At 49.3% G+C, this 27899-nt stretch overlaps 1 protein-coding gene across 2 annotated transcripts in view; it reads right to left on the bottom strand.

Moving 5' to 3' along the window:
* Positions 1 to 27899, bottom strand: part of MLLT1 (MLLT1 super elongation complex subunit) — a 69152-nt gene that overhangs the window by 14686 nt on the left and 26567 nt on the right. The window contains exons 4-5 of one of the 2 annotated variants that reach the window (XM_070792986.1): positions 3666 to 3809; positions 626 to 751 (exon numbers count right to left, since the gene is read on the bottom strand). In XM_070792986.1, the coding sequence (XP_070649087.1) occupies positions 626 to 751; positions 3666 to 3809 (270 nt within the window). The remainder of the gene's footprint in view (positions 1 to 625; positions 752 to 3665; positions 3810 to 27899) is intronic. The other variant, XM_070792987.1, reaches the window with a different exon arrangement.

Genomic DNA, 27899 nt, shown 5'->3' with positions numbered 1-27899 from the left:
GTCCACCGCGATACCAGCCCGAGGGCTTGAGGCCATGCTGTGATAGTTCAGAGAGGGAGGTGTTGGGAGGACAGAGCACCCCCTGCCTGACCAGCTGAAAGAAGATGATGAAACATTTCTTCTTGGGGCAAATAGCGTGCTTGCCCACATGGTTCTACCTGGCCCTTCCCCCAAGTAAGCTCTCTGCAGAGAACTGCTGACAAAGTAGAAAGCGGAGCCTAGAGCAGCCAAGGGAGGGGCGCCCAGCCCCACGGAGAGGGTGTCCGAGCTGCGCTAGGGAGCGGCAATGACGCACTTGGTCCATGGCCCCCAGCACATGAGCCTCTCAGGGTCTGTCCCAGTGGTCCTAGGCCCTCTGACTCAGTGGCAGGAAGAATAGGGCAGGCTCTTTGGCCTCAAGAGGAACAGAGAGAAGCCTGCGATCACTTGGCTGTCCATGAGGTCAAGAGGGCCAGCCTCCTGACCAAGGGGCAGGGCAGCCAGGCGGGCAGAGATGAGCTCCGAGAGGAGGCCAAGGGAGCAAGTCCGGGGATGGAAGGTCCAGCTCTGACGCGGGGCGCCCTGAGCCGGGACTCACCGCCGGGCCCCAGCGCGCCCCCAGGACTGGGCCTGCCGCCTCACTAACCTTGGAGCCGTGGGACGGTTTGGTCTTCTTGGGGTCAGAGAAGGCAGAGAGTGGAATTGTGGGTAACATGGGGTAGTCGGGGCTGGGCCTGGACACCGTTTCTGCTCCTTCAGGAATTACCATCACCTAGTGATAAAGAAGAGACAGATGTTATCAATGGGCAAGGAGGCAGACTGGAAATCCCATCGCCAAGAGGAAGCCTGCTGTGGGAGCTTCCCTCTGGGAGGGGCTGGGTGCTGAGCACTGGAGCCAAGCGGGCTGGGCAGAGAGCGAAGAAGCCGGGTCCCAGGAAGGCTGAGTGTGGCAGGCCTGAGGGCCAGCTGGAAGACGCGGAGCGTGCAAAGAAGCACGAGGAGGAGTCGAAGCCAAGCTGCCCCGCACAAGGCAGGGAAGACAAACCAGAAGCACGGCCGGGACAGGTGAAAAGCCAGCCAGACGCCCAGAGCAGGCAGCGTGGTGGAGGCAGCACCCAGGTCCTGGGTGCCTACTCCCTCTCCAGCCTCAGGCAGGTGAGCTGGACAGACATAGGGCGCATGGCCAGGCTGGAGGGGCCCCAGCCAGGCTCCCGTGGCCCCAGCCGAAGTGGGAGGAGGCTGCAGGCACGTTCTCAAAATACTGACAAGAGCGAGCTGATACTGCCAGCGGCCAGCCACTCAGAGGGAGCCTTCCAGATGGTGATGAGCCAGAACAGAAGAATAAAGTACACAAGATGATGAAAAAGACAGCATTCAGCTTGGTAGAACAGGCACCGTGAACAACTCTGAGAACCTGTGGTTCCCCAACGAACCCCAGCTTTCATCTGAGGAGGCTGAGGTCACACCCGGCCACAGCCGTGGGGACGCTGGGTTGAAAGGAGGGCGGTGGGGCCTGAGGTGGCATTGCTCGTCGGAGCCTGTCTGACCACAGCGCTCTGAAGCGGGCTCCCAGAACACGTTGGCCCCGCCAGGCGCCCAGGGATCATGCCCTCGAGGGCCCGCACACACGAAGGCCACTCGGACATGACTGAGTAGGCAGCCCAGGAGGACAGCAGGGCCATGGGGGGCCTCGGTTTGTCCCCTCACAGCCCTTCTCCTCCTTTCATTACATCTCCTATCCCTTCAGAGGAAGGTCCTAGGCTGACCCAGTCCCAGGACACGCGTGACTGCCTCCTGTGTCCTTGCCCTGCGGTGAAAACCTGGGAGCACGTGGCTCCAAAAGAACCCATCTCACCGCCTGCCGCTGAAGGAGCCTCTACTTCTGTGCAGCTCAACTGCCGACGGGGCCAAGCATGAGACACACTGCCGAAGGCCAGGCGACCACCCGGCCAGGCAGGAAGTGGCTCAGGTCACTGCCGAGGCCAACTGAGTGTCACGCGAGGAGCGACAGGGCTCACGGGACCCCAGGGAAGGGGCTGCACAAAGAGCAGACCTCGTGGCTCACAGACAACTCACTCCTCCAGTTCTTCCAGCGCCGATGTGGACATCAACATAGGCAGCCTCCAGGGCTACCTGCCACCAGAGGGGAAAGGCGGCCCACCTGGGAAGCGATGCCCCAACACAGCGAACAGGGGCTGGGACTCAGGACTCGGGAGCCACAGTCCCCTGGAGGTCTTGGGTGGCTCCTAAGAACTGACAGCACTGCTCTGCCATCAGCCTGGAGCCTGAAGCCCACAGCCCCAAAGGGCGAGAAATTCCTGGGCAGCCGGCCAGCTCTCCGGGCAGCACCCCCAGGGCGAGGACAGCACTGGGCGGTGCAGCGCGTAGGCGCAGCCTCCCTCCCTGCTGGCACCTTCTCCCTTGCCTCCCGCCCTCTGGTTTTATGTGTTTGGATGCTGCTCACTGAGCCTTCATCTCCGCAGAGCAAACACCCTCCGTGGGCAGCCAGGGGCTCAGTGCTGCGTCCTGGGCCCTGAGAGACCCATGGACACTCTGTGCGGCTGCCTCCCAGAGAGCGGTGACCACGCAACCTTGGGGGAGCACCCAGGAACCGCTGGGGAAATACTCTGGAAAGCATCTGGCAGCGACGCCAAAGTAGAGAGGCAGAGCTGGGGAGGACCGCTGCGCCTGCCAACTCCAGAGCCGACATCTGTGTAAGGCAGCCCCCATCCCCACTCCGTGACCGGACTTTGTCAGCCGTCACGCGCAAGATTAGGGTCACACACTCATCCTTTATTAAGGACACAGCAGACCTTAATCACACATCCTGCAATGAAAAAGTGATTCTTTCATATTGTTTAAAAAGTTTATAAAAAGACCCAACTGAATTAAGTGAACAGAAAAGAAGGACTATTCCCAAGAGCCAAAGAAAGCCAAGCTAAAGGCACACACTGGGGAGGTGGTCCTGCCCTCACAACACACACACACAGGCTGTCACACCCCCAGCCGACTCCTCCATGCCAGGCACAGCATGTCTGGTGTGCTTAGCCCACATCCCCCGCCTGGCACAGTCCAGCACCCCCCCACCAAGTGGGCACCCCGTGCTGCTCTCCAAGAGCCCTGACACGTGCTCCAGCCCCACCACCATACTGGGACTGCTTGCACACAACTCCCTACAGAGAACTCCCCACAGAGAACTCCCCCTGCCACCACACTGGATCGCTGGCACACAACTCCCCACAGAGACCTAAGTTCTGAGAGCCGACACTCTGATCAGGCCCGAGTCACAAGGACAAACCCCCAGAAGCCTGCATCAGCAGGGAACCCCCCAGATGACGCAGCCTCTGAGTGGCCTTGCCAATCCGGTTAAAAACTGGCTCCAGCTCCACGCCAGGCTGGGAGACTGGCCTCACACCCACTCCTGCCTCCACCCACCTCTGTGAAGGAAGATGCTAATTACCCACAGCAACAAAAAACTTCAGGATAACTAAAGACTAGTCAGTCATTTGCAACAGACAACGCCCTGGTACAGGCTAGGGATGCCTGGGTCCTCTCCAAAGCTGCTGGGTGCCGCCTGTACTACCTGCCTCTAAGGGTCTCGGGCACCCGACTACATGCTGGGAAGCCCCGGGTGCCCACAGCACAATCAGGGGCCATGTCAGGACCACAGGGAGTGGCGCACTCACCCCGCCGGCCATCAGGAGCTTGTACCGGAACTCCACAGTGGGGTTGTTGAACGTGAGCTTCTCACAGCGCAGGTGGTTGACAGGTGGGTTGCCCTCCAGGTTCAGGAATAGATCGTAGGTGAAGCAAACCTTCCTCGGCTCCTCCTTGAACAGAGAAAACAAGGAAGTCCGTTTGGTGGGGCAGGAGGTAGGGACAGCCAGGGGCAGGTGGACATGCTCCCTGCCTTCTCTCCCCTCAGACCCTCGTCCGCTGGGTATGTGTCTGCCCATTAACCTGCTTACCCAAAATAAATTAACAGACTATTTGCAGAAGACCCAGCAAAGTAGGCTCCACGACAGAAATAAAGATCTGGGTGACGGTCTCAGCTGGTTAGTGAAGCAGTCGATCCTGCCGACGGTGGCCCCAGCCCCACACACACGCCCCTCAACCCTCACAGTGCTCGGCCCACAGACGGGGACGGCGCTCCAGGCAGTAAGCAATGATGCCGAGCCTGGCCAGGACCCTATAGCCTCACCTGCAAGCCCCTTTCCTGGAAGGGAAATTTCTCCAAAGACATAAAAGTGACCAACAAGCACATGGGAGGCCGCTTCACACCATTAGCCACAGGGAAATACAAATCAAAACCACAGGATTCTGCTCCACCCCTACTAGGACGGCCAGCGTTTTTTGTTTTTTACATTTTTTTTTATTATTTTTTTTACTTTACAATATTGTGTTGGTTTTGCCATACATCAACATGCATCCTCCACGGGTGTACACGTGTTCCCCATCCTGAACCTCCCTCCCACCTCCCTCCCCATACCATCCCTCTGGGTCATCCCAGCGCACCAGCCCCAAGCTTCCTGTATCGTGCATCAAACCTGAACTGGCAATTCATTTCTTATATGATGTTATACATGTTTCAATGCCATCCTCCCAAATCATCCCACCCTCCCCCTCCCCCACAGAGTCTAGAAGACTGTTCTATACATCAGTGTCTCTTTTGCTGTCTCACATACAGGGTGTCGTTACCATCTTTCTAAATTCCATATATATGCGTTAGTATACTGTATTGGTGTTTTTCTTTCTGGCTTACTTCACTCTGTATAATAGGCTCCAGTTTCATCCCCCTCATTAGAATTGACTCAAATGTATTCTTTTTAATGGCTGAGTAATACTCCATTGTGTATATGTACCACAGCTTTCTTATCCATTCGTCTGCTGATGGACATCTAGGTTGCTTCCATGTCCTGGCTATTATAAACAGTGCTGCGATGAACATTGGGGTACACGTGTCTCTTTCAATTCTGGTTTCCTCGGTGTGTATGCCCAGCAGTGGTATTGCTGGGTCATATGGCAGTTCTATTTCCAGTTTTTTAAGGAATCTCCACACTGTTCTCCATAGTGGCTGTACTAGTTTGCATTCCCACCAACAGTGTAAGAGGGTTCCCTTTTCTCCACACCCTCTCCAGCATTTATTGCTTATAGACTTTTGGATCGCAGCCATTCTGACTGGTGTGAAATGCTACCTACCTCATTGTGGTTTTGATTTGCATTTCTCTGACAATGAGTGATGTTGAGCATCTTTTCGTGTGTTTGTTAGCCATCTGTATGTCTTCTTTGGGGAAATGTCTATTTAGTTCTTTGCCCCATTTTTTGATTGGATCGTTTATTTTTCTGGAATTGAGCTGCAGGAGTTGCTTGTATATTTTTGAGATTAGTTGTCAGTTGCTTCATTTGCTATTATTCTCTCCCATTCTGAAGGCTGTCTTTTCACCTTGCTTATAGTTTCTTTTGTTGTGCAGAAGCTTTTAATTTTAATTAGATCCCATTTGTTTATTTTTGCTTTTATTTCCAATATTCTGGGAAGCGGGTCATAGAGGATAAAAAATGGAAAATAGGGACTTTCTTGGCGGTCCAGTGGTTGAGACTGTGTGCTTCCAATGCAGGGGATGCAGGTCTGATCCCTGAGTGGGGAACTAAGATCCCACAGGCCGTGCCAAGATTTAAAAAATAATAATAAATTTTTTTAATTAAAAAAAAAAGGAAAATAACAAGTGTTGGCGAGGAAGTGGAGAAGCCTAGAGGGCACTGCCAGCAGGAATGTAACACAGGGCTTCTTTGGAAAAGTGGACGAGAGTCCCTCAAAATGTTAAATAGAGAGTAACTACATGACCCACCGGTCTCCTCTGGATGTTTACCCGACAGAAATAAAAACACACATTCACAAAAAAGCTTGTAAGCTGATGTCCATGGCAGCATCACTTGCTATCGTTGCGAAGTGGACACAACCCCAGCATCCACCAGCAGGTGGCTGGATGGACGTGCTGGGGTCCGGCTGCACAATGGGACGGCATCTGGCCAAGGAAAAGAACCAAGCACTGACACGTGTCGAGACAGGGACGGGCCTCAACACCACCATGCTCAGGGGGAAGGCCACGCCGGATACGGTTCCACATGCATGAAGCGTCCAGAACAGACAAGTAAGCCCAGAGACGAGAGTGGCAGTGGCAGGAGGTGGCGGGGGAGGATGTGGAAGCTGCCGGCCACTAGGGAAGAGGTTTCTTTCTGGTATGATGAGACTACTCTGGAATTAGAAAACTATTATGACCACACAACACGGTGAATATACTCAAAACTACCAACTTGTGAATCACACCTTGAATGTTTAAAGTACTGTCTGCGGGAGAGAAGCAAGCAGGAGTCTGAGGAACCAGCAGAGGCTTCTCAGCAGTTGAGAGGAGGTGAGCAAGGAGGGCAGGGGGGTGAGGGCTGAAGGAGGAGGGCAGGGCAGCCAAGCCATCGCACCAGCATCCCTGGGCCCAGCATCTCCTGGGCCCGCCTCCTTTCACCCCTTCCTGCCGCCACAGCACACCAGGACCCCAGCCACTCTGCCATCCCTGGGCTGGCAGCACGAGGTGAGCCTGGTGACCAGGTGATGCTGGGGTAGGGAGAGGCATGGATGGCTATGTGGGAGCAGGCTTCTTAGCAAAGGGGGCAAGAATGAGGTCCCGCAATTGCACGTGAATGACTCTGCCCCCCAATCCAGGCCACAGAGGTAGAAGGTGCACTTGCCACATGACAAAGCTGCGGGCTCTGCCCTCCAGGAGCTGCCAGTCTGGTGAGGAGACCAGCAAACAGGCTCTCTCAAACCACACCAGGGCACTGAGGTGACCCCAACCTGGCCTCTCCCCTGGCAGCCCTTCTCCCCTGACCTGGCCAGCTCCCCTACAGGAAGAGTGGGTTCCTACCCCAACCACCTATACCAGACTTAGAAATTGGTCCCCTGCCCGAAGTGGACACGTGACCTAATCTGGGATGATGAGATAAGGGAGGTCCACCGAGGAGGGCTTCCCCCCAGGTCAGAAATGACACGGCGAAGAGAAGCGTGTCTCAGCGTGTCTCGACATCTCTCCTCTTCCTGACTATCTGAGACAGCACACCTGAAGGCTAGCACCAGCCACGGGACGGGCATGGAGGGAAGTGAGAGCGTCGCAGACAGGAGCCCCAGCCCCACGGAGCCACTCGCCCCTTCCTGGGTAAGGCTGTGCTCCTAAGCCTTGACTTCCTCCCCAGCAACATGGGGAGGATGAGCTACAACCACAGAGCCCAGCTCCGCACCACCCAGAAATGAAACTGCTGTCTTCCCAGGAAGAGGCTTGCCGACGGCACATGGAGACACGGGACCTATAGCCACAGGATCCCCGGGGGCGGGGGTAAGGCTTCCAGGGGTGCTCCCCAGCTCCACCCACTGCCAAACTTGGCTCCCGAGGCTCAGCCCAGGCCTTCCCCTTGCCTCTGCCCTCTTTGGTGACTCCTACCACACACACACGGAGTTGCAGCCTGGTGGTACAGCTACAAGGCTAGTCCAGCTGCTCCCACACACACTCTGCCCCTCAGCCGGCCCCTCCTCATTCTGTCGCCCCCTCCCACTGAGCAGCTTCTGCTGCAGCCCCCTCTCCATCCACGGACTTTTAACCAGCCCTGGCCATCCCCAACCCCCTCCTTTAACACCTACCAAGGGCTGCCCTCCAACAGCCTCCGAACACTATCCTCGATAGTGTTCATCACAGTCTGCAGGATGCACATCTTTTCTGTCCCCAAGGGGCAGGCAGCACTGAGCAAGCACCAGTGTCTGCTGGACGTGCCCACATGCTCCTCAGTCCTGCAGAAATGTGTCGGGGGCCTGCAGTGTGCCCACAGCACCAGCGGGGCTGAGGAGGGTCTCCTCCCTCCTGAGCCCTCGGAGCAGTGGCCACACTAACGGGACATGGACACCACTCTGTAACACGACCCTGTGCAGCATCCCCGCAGCTGGGAGCTCTTACTGTCCCCATTTCACAGGTGAAGATGCTGAACCAGGGCCAGAGGACGTGCCTGGTACCCAGGGTTGATCGGCAGTGTGCCAGCAACGCGCTCCAGGCAGGCAGTGTTCTCTGGAACCCCTGGCTCCTGGAGCAGTTCCCACACCCACACAAACCCAGCAGGGCGACGACGCACTGGACCAAGCAGCGCCCAGGGGTAGTTCCCTGGGATGCCCGAAGGTGAGTGGTGAGGAGTAGAGCTAGGGGTGGTGTCCGGGCTGGGCAGAGGCCTCCCCCAGCACCCAGCGTGTGCCCTGCAGTGGACACGGGCCCCAACGCACACTGATGACCGGAGCTCCCTAGGGACAAGACCTGGGGCCAGAGAAGCTTAGGAATTTCCAAATGGATGGTGGACCACTTTCAGCCCAGTCACCAGGAAACCAGTCTCCTGAGAAAGCTGAGAGACAGGTAGGACCATGGTGCCTGGGAACCGGCAGCATGTGAGGTGAGGAGAGGCCAAGTTCAAGTTGCACCGGGAGGCAATCCCAGGAGTAACTCCCTTAGTCATTCCCCTGGGAACTCCAGGGCTGGCTCCAAGTGTTCTCAGGCCAGGCCCTGCACTCCCCAGGTCAGTATCTCTCTCTGGCCTCAGCAAACTAAGATGTGAAGGCACTGGCCCAACTGGTGCCACCGCCCAAAGCCAGGAGCACGCGCACCTGTCCACAGCACTGTCCGGGCAAACAGCCCCCAGCCCTGGGCCAGCTGACCAAAGCTCTGGATCAGCCCCTGTCCACCACCTCGGACCCCCAGGGCCCACCCCAAGGCCGCCTCCCTGCAGCTGGCAGGGCTGACCTGGAGGACACCCCACGACCCCCTGCCCACTGCCACTCCAGGTTGTACAAAAGACTCGTGCAGTGCAGCCTCACCAGCCGAGGAGGACACTTGGTTCCTAAGAACCCTGAGGCAGTTTCCTCTGCCCACGCTGGTCCCAGGGGCCTATTTGACATTCTCATAAGAGGCCCCAGGGTTCCCACATTCGCTGAGCTTAAAGGAAAACCAGGTAAACCCAAATCTGATGAGGGCCCAGCCTACTTGTTGGGCTGTAGGCAGAAATATCCCTAGGGGACCACAGCTTCTGAAAACACTTCGCAAAGGAGAGAAAGGGAGAGAGAGAGATGGAAAGACAGAAGATTTAAAGAAGCATTAGACAGCAATCAACAGCAATGAACTGGGTTTATCTGAATCCTGATTTGAACAAATTACTTCAAAACATGTATGTGAGACAATTCAGGTAACTTTGACATTATTGAGTATTTGACATTAAAGAATTATTGATTTACTAATTTCTAGATTTGATGATATCCATTAGGGTTTTTTGGCTAACAGTCTTATCTTTTCCAGCACAGACTGAAATCAGAACCTGACTGAGATTCCGCACCCCAGTGTGGAGATGAGCCACGCGCCGCCTGCAGGTGAGTCACTGCTGCCGCGGGGGCGGTGCTGCGCGGCCTGCTCCGCTCCCCTCTCTACTTCGGTACATGTTTTTTGGTTTTCTATATTTTAAACGTTTACCTGTCCATGGCTGGTCCCACCCCAAGCTTCCCTGCAGCTCCGCATCTGAGAATCTACCATCTAACCACTACCTGCGTGAGCCGACTCCGTCCTGCTGCAGGGGACAAGGGCGAAGGCAGGCCCAGGGCCACCCTTCACGCCCCCACACCTCCCCCAGCCAGGATCCTCTGTGGCGGGTGCATGTCTAATGCTCGGCTTTGTTGTTGGCACTCCTGCCAGCCCTCCCCCACCCCAGGATCCTCCGTGGTCACAGGTGCACATCTAACACTTGGTCCCGTCGTCAGCACTCTGCCAGCCCTCGCCAGCAATGGGCAGTTGGTGGGAGGCTTTACATGGCACCTTCTTTCATCCTCCAAAAGTTCTGAGAGTTCGTTGCTGTTTTCACGGCCCCTTGGGACAGGAAACTGAAGGTTAGTGGCATTTGATCTTTGCCAAGGTCACACGGAACCAATAAAGGTGGGCAGACACCAGGTGGGCATACTGCAGCCTTGGGCGTGTGCAGAGCCCTCTCTTCTGTGCTCCTCTGGGTCGGCCCGCGGGTCCCCAAGCCCAGGCTGACCAAGATGGGGGCTTCCAGGCAGCGGGAGAGAACTGCTGATCACTGGGGAAAGAAGGGAGGAAAGCAATCCCTGAAATCCCACTGCCAGGTAGGCAAGTGTTTGGGGAGGTCCACGAAGGCAGCTTACAGGATGACGGCAGCCCGGGGCAGGGAGGCCAGGTCCATGACAGCTGCTGTGAGCGAAGGGGCTTGCCGCGCCGGTGCACCAGAACCAGCAGGGCTAAGGGCACCGACACAGCAGAGTCCACAGACACCAAGGTTGAAACTGCCCCTCCTCCCTGCACCCCCACACTCACACACACACCAAAGTTGTTTCTGGAAGGCTGGTTACAGTAGTTACTTCAAGCAAGTAGGCTGGAGAGAAGACTTCAAACCCTTCCAACCTACATCTATCACCTCTGTGGTCATAATAAGAGAAAAACTTTTAAAGTGTTAAGGAAAGCAGTGCATTGTGGGCTCCAAACCATGGACTTTGGGGTCTGAGACCGCTCAGATGTCGAAACAGCTCTGCTGCTACCTTGCTGTGTGACACGACCTGCCACTCCACCTCTCTGAGCCTCGGTGAGAGGAGGGAAAAAACTCCCAGGGTTCTGGGTGCACAAGGGCAGGCAGGAAGAGAGTCTGTGATGCTGGCCAGCACCGTGGTGTGGGGTGGGGTGGCAGCCATCAGACTGCCCAGGAGACCAGGAGGTCACCCGGCAAGTGAACGTGGGGACCACCAGGGCTGGGTGCAGAGGACATGGTCACCTGATGGAAACAAGTGCCCTTGTGCTGGAAGTTAGCTTTGGTTATCTGGAGCCCTAACAATTTAACACCAACAGGAGTGGGAAAGGAGCCAGCAACATGAGCACACATGTAAAATGGCAACCTGATGAAGAAACTGGGACAAAAACAGATCAAAAAGAGGAAAGGACAAAGCATGGGATAAGCCCATGGGCGCTTGGAGCTCAGGGGGACCCAGCCAGGTGTCCTTGGTCTCCTCCCCGCCCCCATCTAAGACGCCTCGGCCTTGGTGCTGTTACTACAAAGAGACACAAGAGTCAGATATGCAAAGACGCCAACAACCTCTCAACCTGGAACTGAGCCAGTCTGACCCCAGGAGAGCACCCAGGCTGATATGGACAAGCCCCTCACCACTGCCTGCACTTTGGGGAGTGACCATGCAGATGACCCAGTGACACCTCTTCTCTGGCTCATTCGTTCTTTGGAAGCATTTCTCTCCCGGGCTCCACACCTGCCCTCGAGGAAACAACAGATGCTTCTGGGGTCCCATACAGAGAATGCTACAGGGAAATACTGAGCACACGGCTGGCTGGCAGCCCCGTGACCTTCCTTGGCCTCCTCACAAAACATGCCCTCTGTCCTGGCTCCTCAGTGATCCACCGGCTAGGCCAGGCCCCCTGGATCAACCAGCAAGGTCCTCAACGCAGAGCACAGGCTGCCCACCTCCTGAGCCCATCATGGCCACAGAGAGCCAGGGAATCAAGGGGCTGTGTGGGGCAGGCGGTCTCCCCACCGGCCCCTGGGGTCGAGGGCCTAATTACTCAAGACTCACTCTCATCTGCTGTCTCAGTTCAAACTGAAGGCAGGTGGGGAACGCTGGACCAGTCACCACCAGCAGCCTGGACGCCCAGAGCCGCATCCCCTCTGGGGGATATGAAGGAGGACCTACGGGCTCAGTACTGCCCACAACAGGCGCTGGCCCCCCAGCACAAGCCAGCAGGAATGTCAAAAACATGCCTCTGAGGGCTTCCGGCTCAGAAGCTGGCCTCGCTGTTTCATCTTACTTTAAAAAAACAAAAACCTCTTTCTGAAGAAAACCACGCAAGCTGCCTAATAAAATGTACCAAGACACCCCTTTCTGTGACTTCAGTTAAAGGCACTGGAGAGAAGTCATGGAAAGTTAGTGATGGTTAGGGCTCAGGGTCCAAGAATAGCCTGTTGTGGGGGCGGGCTGGAGGGCAGGGAGGATGTCTAATATTAGCAGAAAACAACTGGAATAAATGTCTTCGTGTTTTAAGTCTCTGAAAATTGAGCTGTCTCCTGAAGTCAGCATGCACTTTAAAAAATTTTTTTCTGTTATTTATTTTTTGGCTTTGTGCAGGCTTTTCTCTAGCTGCAGTGCCCGGGGCAGCTCTCCAGTTGTGGTGCATGGGCTTCTCACTGCAGTGGCTTCTCTTGTTGCGGAGCACGGGCTCTAGGTGTGTAGGCTTCAGCAGTTTTGGTGCGCGGGCTTAGTTGCTCTGAGGCATGTGGGAATCTGGTTCCCTGACCAGGGATCGAACCCATGTCTCCTGCACTGGGAGACGGATTCTTAGCCACTGGACTGCCAGGGAAGTCCCCAGCACACACTCTTGACGTGTTTCTCTTTCTCCCCGCCAAGTATGTTGTTAAGCTGACGGTACATCTCACAGTGAAGGGAGGCAGAGACCAGAGGAAATGGGGTCAAAGTCAGCTTCAGGGAAGATTTCACAGCCCAAACAGCCCGGCTGAGGGTTCAACACCCACATGTGCCGAGGTCAGCGTTCATTCCCTGACAGACATCGCAGGGCACAGGCAGGGGCCGCCGGCCAATGTGAGATGCAGGAAATGACAGAGCAGGCATCTCTGAACTTAACCCCTTGTCCCCACCCTATCACTGACTCTCTTCTCCACTCCCTGGTTTCACCAATCACTCCAAACCAAAAACTGAGGACTAAGGGACAACCAGCTTTAATTTGAAAAAGAAAAAAAAATAAGATCAGCTCCCCCACACCTGCTCACACCCGAGACCAAGCCCCCAGACGCCCCTCTCACATGACCCCTAGACACCGACTCTGCTTCCCCAGGACACAGACAGGTACTTCCAGTCTGGCAGCCGCTGAGTTCCTCCCAGGAGGCGCCTCCCAGGAGGAGCCGGGTCTGCCCAGTCATGTGACTGTGCTACCGCAAGACAAGCTGGGACAGGAACAGGAGAGGCACCTTGGCAAGGCCACAGGATCTCATGTCCAGAGAGGTAGATGGACCCAGAGGTCACAGGGATCGACGCCTCGCTGAGGGTCTAGAGCACACCCACCCACCACACACAGACCTAAGAGGCCATTTTTTAAAATTTATTTATTTTAAGCTGCGCTGGGCCTTCGTTGCTGCTCATGGGCTCTTCCCTAGTTGTGGTGCAAGGGTTTCTCAACGCAGTGGCTTTACATGTTGCAGCTCTCAGGCTCTACAGCGCAGGCGCAGTAGCTGTGGTACACCGGCTTAGTTGCTCCGCGGCATGCGGGATCTTCCTAGACCAGAGACTGAACCCCTGTCTCCTCAATGGCAGGCGGACTCTTTACCACTGGACCGCCAGGGAAGCCTCCCTGAAAGGCCTCTTACATGGCAAGTGTGATGACTTCAACATGGCCTGGGTGATATCTCCAATGCTCCCCAACATGTTCACCCCTCCCTTCTGAAACTGCGTCCCCCACCTTCACCAGGAAGAGCGTCTTCCCGTCGGCTCTGCCCCACTGACTCCACCACCCACAAGGGTCTCAGCGAGCCTGGCTTCCTAAGGGGAACTTTCCCGCATTCCCCCTTCTCAACGGGTTCCTGTGACAGGGGCAGAGTAGACCTCGCCGCCCTCAGCCCTGCTCATCCAGCGCCTCTTGCCCTGTCAGTCCGGGAGCCCACCACACGTGGGTCTGGATCCACTTTGGTCCTTTATGTGTCCCAGACTTGTAAATATCTGCTGCATGGATAAATCAAAGAAAATAAATCGGGGGCAAAAAAAGAAGAGAAGCCATTTCCCCTCCTCCCAGTAAATAAACTTTCCTAAACCCCCCCAACTGCCAAGAATAAATGACCATGGCGCCCCCTGCTAGATGTCATCTTCCTACAGGCAATTTCCTCTGCTCTCTGAACAGATGTTTCAGAGCAGGCTGTCAGTGGGTGGGCTGCAAAGACAAGCTCATGGATTTTTAGATGCCCTGTGCCAGACCCAGAGCATAACCATAAAAGAGAAAACGACGAGAAACTGGACTATCAAAACGTAAAGCTTTTGTTGGGCTAGATATACTGTTCAGAGAATGAAAAGACAAACCACAGACTTGGAGAAAATATGTATAAATCACATACTGGATGAAGAATTTGTATCCAGAGTACTGTATATAAAGAACTACTCAAACTCGACAGTAAGGAAAAAAACTAACCCAATTTTTTAAAGAAGGCAAAAATTATGAACAGCCCACTTCATTTGTCCAAAGAAAATATATGAGTTTCGAATAAATACATGAAAAGATGCTCACAGTCATCAGCCATCAGGGAAATGCAAATCAGAACCTAATGAGGCACCAATTATTATACTTCATGTCCATCAGGATGGCAACAATCAGAGATACGGAAGGTGTGGACCAGGATGTGGAGAAACTGGAACCTCGGACACGGCTGGTAGCAATATAAAACGGTTCGGTCCCCATGCAACACGATCTGGCAGCTACTCAAGTTATGGGCTTCCCTAGTGGAGCAGACAATAAAGAATCCACCTGCCATGCAGGATACCTGGGTTTAGAGAAGGGAATTCCTGCCTACAGAATCCCATGGACAGAGGAGCCTGGAGGGCTACAGTCCATGGGGTCACAAAGAGTCAGACACGACTGAGCAACTAACATACACGCACACGTGTGCACACACACACACATGGAGTTAAAAATAGGATTAACCGAAAGAGCCAGCAATTCCATCCTTAGGTACACGCCCAAGAGAAATGAAAGCGCATGTGCACAGGAAAACTTGCATACAGAATAGCTAACAAGTGGCGACAACCTGAACGCCCATCAGCTGACAAACGGATACACAATATATGGCCCATTCTGAGTGGAATAAATTCAGCTCTAAGAAGGAACGAAGCACTGGCACGTGCCACAGTGTGGATGAACCTTGAAAACATTACAGTGAGTAAAAAAAGCCAGTCACAAAAGGCCGTAAAAGTGTGGGACTCCATTGATATGGAATGTCCAGAACAGGCAAATCCAGAGACAGAGAGTGGATCAGTGGTTGCCAGGGGCTGGGGGAGGAGTGAATGGCAAGAGACTGCTCAATGAGGATGGGGTTTCTCTCTTGGGAGAGATGGAAATGTTCCAGTGGTGATGGCTACACAGTTCCAACTATACTAAAAACCAAAGAGGGGCTGCTCTGACAGTCCAGTGGTTAAGACTCTGCACTTCCACTGCAGGGGGAATGGGTTTGATCCCTTGTCAGAGAACTAAGATCCCACAGGTCACACGGCATGACCAAAAACAAACAAAAAAAAATCAGAAAAAAAAAAAAAAAAATGAAATGTACACATTAAATGGATGAATTATACTGCACATAAATTAGACCTCAATAAAGCTATTAATGGCTTCCCTGGCAGCTCAGCTGGTAAAGAATCCTCCTGCAATGCAGGAGACCCAGGTTCAATCCCGGGGTTGAGAAGATCCCCTGGAGAAGGGAATGGCTGACCACTCCAGTATTCTGGCCTGAAGAATTCCATGGAGTGAATAGTCCATGGGCTCACAAAGACTCAGACACAATTAAGCGACTTTCACTTTCCTTTTAAAGCTATAAGGAGAGAGACTACTACACGCTCATTGGAAAGACAAAGAGACAACTGATGTAACCAAGCGCTGAGCAGCAAGACCACTCCTCCACTGCTGGTGAGGGTGCCGAGTGGCAACCACAAAGTTGGACATACCTGTGCTGTGTCAGCCCGCAACTGCCCTCCTGGGAACTTACCCAAGGGGGCTCAAAATTTATGTCCACACAAAAACCTGTCTACAAATGTTTAGGGCAACTTTATTCTTAATCATCAAGACCTGGAAACAACCCACATGTCCCTCAACCAGCAAATGGATAAACAAATGCAGTATTATCCACACAATAAAGAGGAATGAACTATTCATTCATGTGATGCCATGGATGGATCTTAAGTGCATCTCGCTAAGTGAAAGAAGCCAGACACAAAGGGCTACATATTGCGTGTGTCTATTTATGTGACATTCTGGAAAGGCAAAACGCAAGGATGGAAAACAGATGAGTGGTTTTGAGGGACCGAGGGTGGGGGGAGGAGCTGACTTCAAAGGGACAGCAGGAGGGGGTCTGGGGAGGGGGGTCGGGTCTGTGCGGTGACGTCGTGGTGGATACATGATTATCATGTCAAAACCCGGAATGAACTTCACTGAAGACAAACTCAAATGATAATAATCATAACCAGGTGGGTGGGGGAAGGGAACCCAAGACAGAGCACAGACGATGACTAATGAACTTAAGTGTACACAAGTGTGTGACACAACCACACCAACAGCACTGGAGGAAAACAGAGATGTTACAGAGAACTCTCAATGGATACTGCGGGTGGAAGACGGAAAGAACTGCACGCAGACACCATACTCTTACTTCTCACAGGAATATGACTTCAAGATTCTCAAACAGCTTTCTAGACATACTAAGGTTAAACAAGCAAGCAACTACATTGCATGGAGGGAGAGCCAGGGGTCTCCCTTCAGAGAAACAAGTTAAAATAAGTTACAGGGCAGGGCGAGGGGGGATGCTAGAATGAACTCGGGGTGCGGGACTGGAGTTGAGGCATAGGTATGAACTGACGTTTACTTCGTAGACAGAGAGATGAGCATAGGTGGGAAAGCTAGTACACAGGCACACGCTTCCCAGATCTGTCACCTGAGGGACCTAAAAGCACTGATGGCCCAGGAGCAATGAACACATTTTGCTCCCAGATCTTCGTTTTGAAATACCTCCTCCAATAATAGGGCCCAAGTTCTAGTGCTTAGTCGCTTGGTCGTGTCCACCTCTTCACAACCCCATGGAATGCAGCCTGCCAGGCTTCTCTGTCCATGAGATTTCCCAGACAAGAATACTACAGTGGGTTTCCCTGATGGTTCAATGGGTTAAGAATGGGCCTGCAATATAGGAGACACAGGAGATGCAGATTCAATCATTGGGTTGGAAAGATGCCGTGGAGGAGGAACAGGGACCAAGGGTCCTTGGAAAAAGGGCTGATTCTAGGGCTGGGGCAGGGGAAAACCTAGATGAGCCAGGAGCATCTTTGTGGTGCCAGAAAGCGAGGAAGCACCCCCAAGACATGGGAACGTGATGAAAAGGCACAGGGGCTAGCTGGAGGGAGCTTCCACCTGCAAGGGGACAACAATCTGAACCACTAATTGAGTAACAACAGACCTGGATTGTAACCCATCCCCCACACCCCACAAGCACTCATGAATCCATGCTGACATAAATAAATGGCTGAATAAATCAACGCACGTACAAGGCACAACTACCTTACACAATAATTCCAGCTGATAAATGCAGGAGGAATGAGTGAGATGGGAATCACCATGGAACACCAGTAATGGAGGCTAAAACTAGTGAGTGGGACTTGAATAAGAAACAAGTGAGGTTTCCCTGGTGGCTCAGTCGTAAAGAGTCTGCCTGCCAATGCAGGAGACATGGGTTCCGTTCCTGGTCCGGGAAGATCCCACACACCGCAGGGGAACTAAGCCACGCGCCACAACTATTAAGGCTTGTGCTCTGGAGCCTGGGATCTGCAACCATGGAGCCCATGTGCCGCAACTACTGAAATCCACACGCCCTAAAGCCTGTGCTCCACCACGAGAGAAGCCACCGCGATGAGAAGCTCATGTACCACAACTAGAGAGCAGGCTCAACTCGGCGCAACTAGAGAAAAAGCCTGGGCAGCAACAAAAACCCAGCACGGCCAAAAATAAAGAAATAATTTTTTTTTTTAAAGAGGCAAGTAACCTGCATACTTTTAAATGCAGGAAGTACTACACCAACGTTAATTTTCTTTGTTCTGACCCTGTGCAGTGGTCCTGTAAGATGTTAACACAAGGGGGAGCTGGGTGTGGGTACACAGGAGCTCTCTGTATGATCTCCGCAACCCTTCCGTGTTCCTAAAGTTTCTAACATTATTTCAGAGTAAAAAGTTGAAACAACAGTCATAACTATGAGCCAGTCCATCCTGGTTGGGTTCTCAAAGATCTTTACGTATATTTGGAGCAACCTGAATTTGCAAATCTACCTCTTACTCTGACTGTGAATTTTATGGAACTGAAAGCCTTACAAAGTCTTTCCGATAAAATCTATTACCCAAACTGAGATGTGGAGTAAGTATAATACCAAACTTCAAAGACATAGTATTTTTAAAAGGGAGGTAAAGTAGCTTGCTGATTTTAAAACACTGATTACACATGCTGAACTGGTAATATTTTGTATATATGATATAGGGTTAAATCAGTTACAGTATTACAATTAATTTCACCGATTCTCAACCTTTCTCAGTGTGCCTACTAAAAAGCTTCTATCACATACATGGCTTCCATGTTTCACTGGACAGCCAGGACACAAGATAGAATTCACTTGTTGGAACAAGAAGGGCTTCAAGGACCTCAGGCCACTTCAGGGACAAGGAACAGATAATCGGAGGAGCACTTCAGCAAGACTGTTCCTTTAATTGGTCTTCGGAGACTTTTGTCCTGGAGAAGCTGCCTCGTCCAGGCATGTTCTCCCAGGCCACAACCAACACCCCTGATCACTTTTCAAAGGAACAATTCAGCCACAGCCACGAGCTGTGGGTTGCAGCCCACCAGCTACGAGCTACAACTTTTCTGGGTCAACACGTGATCGGAGGGCAACCGTCTGGAACCCCCTGGACGAGCTCAAGCTCCCAATACAAAGAAGTTCACATCACACATTCACTCTGTCATAGCAAATCCTGTCAGCATTTAAAAACGGGCACCTGCGACTTCCCTGGTGGTTCAGCAGCTAAGACTCCACACTCCCAATGCAGGGGACCTGGGTTCCATCCCTAGTCAGGGAACTAGATCCCACATGCCGCAACTAAGAACTCACACACCACAACTGAAAGATCCTGTATGTTACGACGAAGATCGATGATCTTTGTGCTGCAACTAAGAGCCAGCACAGCCAATAAAGATATTAAAAATAAATAAAAAATAAAAACAGCACCTACCCAAGATTCACAAAGAACTCTTACATCTCAACAACAAAAATAAAATGGGCAAAGGACGTGAATAGACACGCCTTCAAAGAAGATATACAAATGATCAACAAGCACATGAAAAGACGCTTTGCATCACTAGTCACCAGGGAAATGCAAATCAAAACCACGATGACATGCCACGCGATACACACAAGGACGGAGGTAATTCTAGAAGTTATTAACAGGGAATTCCCCGGTCCAGTGGTTCAGAGAACGCCACTGCAGGGGACATGGGTTCGATCCCTGGTCAGCGAACGAATCAAAGTTATTAAATAAAAACAGGAAATAAGGGTTGATGAGGATGTAGATAAACTGGAACCCTCAGACACTGCTGGCAAGAATGTAAAATGGTTCAGCCATTGTGGAGAACACTTTGGTGGTGTTTCAAAAAGTTAAATACAGAACACCATGACCCAGCAACTCCACTCCCAGGTGTAAACCTAAATAAACTGAACACTGGTTTTCAAACAAGTACCTGTACACGTGTTCACAGCAATGCTATATATCAGAGCAGCAGGTGATTCTCAACAGCCAGCTTGATTCAGAAATAGCCCAAATGTCCTCCAACAGAGGAAAGGAAACAAATTGTGGTACAGCCACAATTACTCAGCCATGTATGTATGTGTGCTCACTCGTGTCTAACTCTCTGTGACCCCCTGGACTGTATCCCACCAGGCTCCTCTCCGTGGGACTTCCCAGGCAAGAATACTAGAGGGGGTAGCCATTTCCTCCTTCAGGGAAACTTTCTGACCCAGGGACTGAACCCACATCTCCTACATTGGCAGGCAGATTCTTTACCACTGAGCCATCAGGGAAATCCATTCAGCCGTGAAATGAATGAAATTTTGATAGAGGACAATGTGGCTGAACTCACAGTTATACAGCCAGACATGGAAGGTCACATGGAGAACAACTGCTTAGTGGATATGGGTGAATGTCTTGGGACTAGATGCAGAGGGCCGCTGTCCATCACTGTGAATGCCATTGACTTGCTCACTTAAAAATGGTTAATTTTATGTTATGTGAATTTCACCTCAATTAAAAAAAAAAAGGTGTGTGGGAGTGGGTGAACTGACACACAGGCTGTACCACCAGGTGTCTTGACAGACAACAGCTGCCCCTCCAGAATCAATCTGGCTCATTCTTTTAGGCACCCGCTCAACAAATATTTATCAAGTACAAGTGTTGTCTCTTTGCCAAAGGCTGGTGGACACACTGAACAAAACCGGCAGGGCTATGCCCCAGAGAACTGACCTTCCAATGGTGGAGTCAGGCACCGGACAGGCAGACCTGTGTTCATTCCGGTACTGGGGACGGGGAGGGAGAACACGCCAGGAGAAAAACCAAGGTCAGATCTGAAGGGCAGAGCAGGCCCCTGGATTCTCCCACGTCATAACAGTGTAACCCTGGGCAGGCTCACCATTCGAGCCTTCCATCTTCCCCTCTACGAAATGGGACCATGGGACTGACCCTTCTATGGGACTATGTGACGGCTGGAGGAGCTGTCGGGGAAATTGCCTAACATAGCCATTGGCCTATTATCATCCATACTTTTCCCCAAAGTGTAAAATTACCTGAGGTGCCGCAACATTATAAATAATATTGCTCAACATTTATAACATCTCAGTGAGTGCAGAAGAACCATATGACAAAATTCAACACCCGTCTGTTATTTAAAAAAAAAAAAAAAAAAATTCAACAAACTAGAAACAGAAGACATAAATGAAAAGCCCATAGTAAACATCATACTCAACAGCAAAAGACTGAAAACGTTCCTGATCTTAGAGGATGCCCTTAACGAAAGGATGCCCACTTTCACCACTTTTCTACAACACCTAGGAATTCACAGCCAGAGCATCAGGCAAGAAAAAGAGAGAAAGGAAAGGAGGAAGGAAAACAGAACGAGGAGGGAGGGAGAGGAGACAGGAGGAAAGAAGGAAGGAAGAAAAACTGGAAACCACAAAGTAAAACTATCTCTGATCACAGATGATATAATATTATATGTAAACTTCCTAGATTACACACACCCAGAAATCTGTTAGAACCAATAAACAAATCAGCCAAGTTATAAGATACAAAATCAACACACAAGAAATCAGCCACGGTTCTATAAGCTATCAATGAACAATGTGAAAAGAAAACAATTCCACTTAAAATATCATCAAAAAGAATAAAATACTTAAGAGATTAACCAAGGAAGATTTGTACAATGAAAACTATAGAACACTGCTTAAAGAAATTAGAGACAAATTAAAGACAAAGATATCCCATGATCACGAATTCAGAAAAATTCATACTGTTAAAATGTCAATACTGCCCAAAGTGATCGAGGGAGTCAATGCAATCCCTAACAAAATCCCACACATTTTTTTTTTTTTTGCAGAAATAGAAAACTCTATCCCCCAAATCACATGAAATCTCAAGGGACTTCAGTGAGTCAAAACAATCTTGAAAAATATTGGGAAAACTTACACTTACTGATTTAAAAACTTACTACAGAATGGAGAACCCAGAAATAAGCCCACACATTTATGGGAAATAAATTTACCACAAAGGAGGCAAGAATATACAATGGAGAGAAGTCAGTCTCTTCAATGAAGTGATGCTGGGAAAACTGGACAGCTACATGTCAAAGAATGAAATTAGAACATTCTCTAACTCCACATACAAAAATAAATTCAAAATGGATTAAAGACCTAAATATCAGACCATAAACCATAAAACTCCTAGAGGAAAACACAGGCAGAACACTCTTCGACATAAACTGCAGCAATATTTTTTTGATTTGACTCCCGAAACAAAGGAAATAAAAGCAAAAATAAACAAATGGAACCTAATTAAACTTAAAAGCTTTGCACAGCAAAGGAAACCATCAACAAAATGGAAAGACAACCTACTGAATGAAAGAAAATATCTGTAAATGATATGACTGAGGAGTTAATATCCAAAACATATAAACAGCTCACACAACTCAACATCAGAAAAACAAGTAACTCAATTATAAAATGGACAGAAGACCTGAATAGACATTTTTCCAAAGGGGACCTGCAGATAGCCAACAGGCACAAGAAAAGATGCTCAGCAACATTAATCATTCAGTTCAGTTCAGTCGCTCAGTCGTGTCCGACTCTTTGCGACCCCATGAATCACAGCATGCCAGGCCTCCCTGTCCATCACCAACTCCCGGAGTTCACCCAGACTCACGTCCATCGAGTCAGTGATGCCATCCAGCCATCTCATCCTCTGTCGTCCCCTTCTCCTCCTGCCCCAAATCCTTCCCAGCACCAGAGTCTTTTCCAGTGAGTCAACTCTTCGCATGAGGTGGCCAAAGTACTGGAGTTTCAGCTTTAGCATCATTCCTTCCAAAGAAACCCCAGGGCTGATCTCCTTCAGAATGGACTGGTTGGATCTCCTTGCAGTCCAGAGGACTCTCAAGAGTCTTCTCCAACACCACAGTTCAAAAGCATCAATTCTTCGGCACTCAGCCTTCTTCATAGTCCAACTCTCACATCCATACATGACCACAGGAAAAACCATAGCCTTGACTAGATGGACCTTTGTTGGCAAAGTAATGTCTCTGCTTTTCAGTATGCTATCTAGGTTGGCCATAACTTTCGTTCCAAGGAGTAAGCATCTTTTAATTTCATGGCTGCAGTCACCATCTGCAGTGATTTTGGAGCCCCAAAAAATAAAGTCTGACACTGTTTCCACTGTTTCCCCATCTATTTCCCATGAAGTGATGGGACCGGATGCCATGATCTTCGTTTTCTGAATGTTGAGCTTTAAGCCAGCTTTTTCACTCTCCTCTTTCATCAAGAGGCTTTTTAGTTCCTCTTCACTTTCTGCCATAAGGGTGGTGTCATCTGCATATCTGAGGTTATTGATATTTCTCCCGGCAATCTTGATTCCAGCTTGTGCTTCTTCCAGCCCAGCGTTTCTCATGATGTACTCTGCATATAAGTTAAATAAGCAGAGTGACAATATACAGCCTTGATGTACTCCTTTTCCTATCTGGAACCAGTCTGTTGTTCCATGTCCAGTTCTAACTGTTGCTTCCTGACCTGCATACAGATTTCTCAAGAGGCGGGTCAGGTGGTCTGGTATTCCCCTCTCTTTCAGAATTTTCCACAGCTTATTGTGATCCACACAGTCAAAGGCTTTGGCATAGTCAATAAAGCAGAAATAGATATTTTTCTGGAACTCTCTTGCATTTTCCATGATCCAGTGGATGTTGGCAATTTGATCTCTGGTTCCTCTGCCTTTTCTAAAACCAGCTTGAACATCAGGAAGTTCATGGTTCACGTATTGCTGAAGCCTGGCTTGGAGAATTTTGAGCATTACTTTACTAGCATGTGAGATGAATGCCATTGTGCGGTAGTTTGAGCATTCTTTGGCATTGCCTTTCTTTGGGATTAGAATGAAAACTGACCTTTTCCAGTCCTGTGCCACTGCTGAGTTTTCCAAATTTGCTGGCATATTCAGTGCAGCACTTTCACAGCATCATCTTTCAGGATTTGCAATAGCTCAACTGGAATTCCATCACCTCCACTAGCTTTGTTCATAGTGATGCTTTCTAAGGCCCACTTGACTTCACATTATCATCAGAGAAATGCAAATTAAAACCACAATGAGGGACTTTCCTGGTGGTCCAGTGGTTAAGATTCCACCTTCCAACGCAGGGGACACAGGTTAGATCTCTGGTTGGCAAACTAAGATCCCACATGCCATGGAGCACCTAAGCTCACATGCCACAACTAGAGAAACCCTCACACTGCAACTAGAGAAGCCTGTGTACCAAAACTAGAGAAAGCCTGCGTGCCGCAACAAAGACCCAGGCCAGCTAAAAAAAAAAAAACAGCCCTGCAATGAGAGAGCACCTCACACCTGTCAGAATGGATGTCATCAAAAAGAACACAAATAATGAATGCTGGTGACTATGTGGATAAAAGGGATCCCTTGTACACTGTTGGTGGGACTGTAAATTGGTACAACCACTGTGGAAAATAGTATGGCGGTTTCTCAAAAAACTAAAAACAGAACTACTATATGATCCAACAATTCTACTCCTGGATATATATTAAAAAAAAAAAAAAAAACAATTCAAAGAGATACATGTACCCCAATGTTCACAGCAGCATTATTTTCAATTGCCAAGGTGTGGAAGCAACCATCAACAAATGGAGGGATAAAGAAGATGTGGCATATACAGAGGCATACTCAGATATACACACTTACATACACATACAAACATACATATACCAGGGCCTACTACTCAACCATAAAAATGAACAAAACTTTGCCATTTGCAACAATACAGATGGACTTGGGCGACATTATGCTAAGTGAAATAAGTCAGACAGAGAAAGACAAACACTGTATGGTATCACTCGTATGTGGAATCTGAAAAATAAACCAGTGAATACAGCAAAAAGCAAACAGACTCAGAGATATAGAGAACAAACTAGTGGTTACCAGTGAGGAGAGTAAAGAGAGGAGGGGCAGGATAGGGATGGGAGTTAAAGAGGCGCACACCACTGCTAGGAAGAGAGATGACACAAGACAGGGAATACAGGCAACATTTTACAATAGCTGCAAATGCAGTGTAACCTTTACAAACTGTGAATCATTAGGCTGTACACTTGTAACTTATACAACATTGTCTTTTAGCTACACTTCAATTAAAAAAATTTTAGAAAAATATTATAAAGCTATGGTAATTGAAACAGTGTAGAGCTGGGCATAAAGACAGATATACAGACCAATGGAATAGACCAGAAAGCCCAGAAATAAACTCTCATATATGTGGTAAAATGATTTTCAACAAGGGCATCAAGACTATTCAATAGGAAAAGGACAAGTCTTCTTAATGACTGGTGCTGGGAAAACTGGATATCCACATTCAAAAGAATGAAGTGCAGTGGGGTAGGATGGAGGCTCGAGAGGGAGGCGGGGTATGGGTATCTTTATGGCTGATTCCCGCTGGTGTATGGCAGAAATGAACACAACATTGTAAAGTAATTATACGCCCATTAAAAAAAAAAAAAAGAAGTTCAACCTTTACCTAAAACCATATCCAAAAATTAACTCAAAATGGACCAAATATCTAAATGTAACAGGCAAAGCTATAAAATTCTTAGATGAAAACACAGGGCAAAAGTTTCACAATATTGGATTTGATATGATTTCCTTCCACATGGTTCTAAAGAAATCACTATGGTTTTTCCAGTAGTCAAGTATGGATGTGAAAGCTGGACCATAAAGAAGCTGAGCACTAAAGAATTGATGCTTTTGAACTGTGGTGTTAGAGAAGACTCTTGAGAGTCCCTTGGACTGCAAGGAGATCAAACCAGTCAATCCTAAAGGAAATCAATCCTGAATATTCATTGGAAGGACTGATGCTGAAGCTGAAGCTCCAATACTTTGGCCACTGATGCAAAGAACTGACTCATCAGAAAAGACTCTGATGCTGGGAAAGACTGAAGGCAGGAGAAGGGGAGGACAGAGGATAAAATGGTTGTATGGCACCATCGACTCAATGGACATGAGTTTGAGCAAGCTCCAGGAGATGGTGAAGGACAGGGAAGCCTTGAGCGCTGCAGTCCATGGGGTCACAAAAAGTAGGACACAACTGAGCAACTGAACAACAACAAATGATATCTTGGATATGACACCAAAGGTACAGGCAAAAAAAGGAAAAATAGACAAAGTGGACTTCGTAAAAATTAAAACCTTTTTATGCAAAGTGCATGACCAACAGAGTGAAAAGGTAATCCACAGAATGGAAAAAAATACTTACAAATCATATATACCCTAGACATACGGAGAACGCCTAAAAGTCAACAACAACAACAAAACAAACAAGGACTTCCCTGATGGTCCAGTGGTTAAGACTTCACACTCCCAATGCAGGAGGCACAAGTTCAGTCCCTCGTCAGGGAACTAAGATCCCACACGCCATGTGGGGCAGCCAGGAAAAAAAAAAAACAAAAACACTCCAATTCAAAAATAGGCAAACAGCTCAAATAGATATTTTTCCAAAGAAGATATACAGATGCCCAATAAGCAGATGGAAAGATGCTCAACATCACTAATCATCAGAGAAAGTAAGTCAGAACCACAATGAGGGAACTCCCTGGCAGTCCAGCAGCTAGGGCTCAGTGCTTTCACTGCAGAGGGTCCAGATTTGATCCCTGGTCAGGGAACTAAGATCCTACAAGGTGCATGGCGTGGTCTATAACAAGAACCCACAGTGAGATACCACCTCACACTTATTACTAGGGATACTATCAGAAAAAGAGAGAAAGCAACAAGTGTTGACAAGGATGTGGAGAAACTGGACCCCTTGTGCACTGTTGATAAAATGTAAAACGGTGCAGCTGCTATGGAAACAGCATGGTGGTTCCCCCAAAAATTAAAAGAGATTTACTACATAATCCGGCAATTCCACTTCTGGGTGTGCACCCAAAAGAACCGAAAGCCCACAACACGGTAAATAACTATACTTCAATTAAAAAGTTAAATTAGAACTTTGAAAAAGAATTGAAAGCAGGGTGTCACAGAGATATTTGTATACTTGTGTTCACAACAGCGTTATTCTCAGCAGCTAAAACATGGAAGCAACCCAAATGTCCAAGATAGATGAGTGGATATGCAAGATGTGCTCCGCCCATACAATGGAATATTGTTCAGCACTAAAAAGGAATGGAACACTGGCACACACCATAGTGCGGATGAACCACGAAGTAAGCCAAATACAAAGGCACAGATTGTTACAATTCCACTTACATGAGGGACCTATGGTAGGCACATTCATAGGGGCAGAAAGTAGAATACGGGTAACCAGGGACTGGGGTAGAAGTTATTATTTAATTGGCAGTTTTATTTCGGATGATTAGAAAGCTCTGGAAACAGCCATAGTGGCTGCAAACCATTGTGCTTTTTTTTTTTTTGGATGAATTTTTTATTGTGATAAAATATACATAAAACTTAACATTTTAAACATTTTCAGGTGTACAATTCGGTGGCATGTAGTATATTCATGATGATGTGCAACCATCATCACTATCCATTTCCAGAGAGTTCTCATCATCTCAAACAAAAACTGTGTACCCGTTAAAAAATAATTCCCTGGATAAAGAAAATGTGGTACCTATCTACAATGGAATATTACTCAGCCATAAAAAAGAATGAAATAATATCATTTGCAGCAACATGAATGAACCTAGAGAGTGGCACGCTAAATGAAGTAAGTCAGATAGAGAAAGAAATATCATATGACATCTCTTATACATGGAATCTAAAAAGAGACAATAAAAATGAACTTACAAAACAGAGACTCACAGACTTAGAGAATGAACTTATGGTTGTGGGGGAAGGGAGGGATAGTTAGGGAGTTTGGGATGGACATGTACACACTGCTATATTTAAAATGGATAACCAACAAGGATCTCCTGTATAGCACATGGAATTCTGCTCAATGTTATATGGCAGCCTGGATGGCAGGGGAGTTGGGGGAGAACGTACATGTATGCCTGAGGCACTTCGCTACTCACCTGAAACTATCACAACAAATGTCAATCGGCTACACTCCAACACAAAATTAAACAATAATAATTCCCCAGGTCCCTAGTAACCACTACACTACACTCCAACACAAAATTAAACAACAATAATAATTCCCCAGGTCCCTAGTAACCACTACACTACACTCCAACACAAAATTAAACAACAATAATAATTCCCCAGGTCCCTAGTAACCACTATTTTGCTTTCTGTCTCTGTGAAT

Source organism: Bos indicus, chromosome 7 (assembly GCF_029378745.1).
Source record: "Bos indicus isolate NIAB-ARS_2022 breed Sahiwal x Tharparkar chromosome 7, NIAB-ARS_B.indTharparkar_mat_pri_1.0, whole genome shotgun sequence".
In the NCBI taxonomy this organism is placed as follows: Eukaryota; Metazoa; Chordata; class Mammalia; order Artiodactyla; family Bovidae; genus Bos; species Bos indicus.
This window is presented reverse-complemented; position numbering and strand designations above follow the sequence as displayed.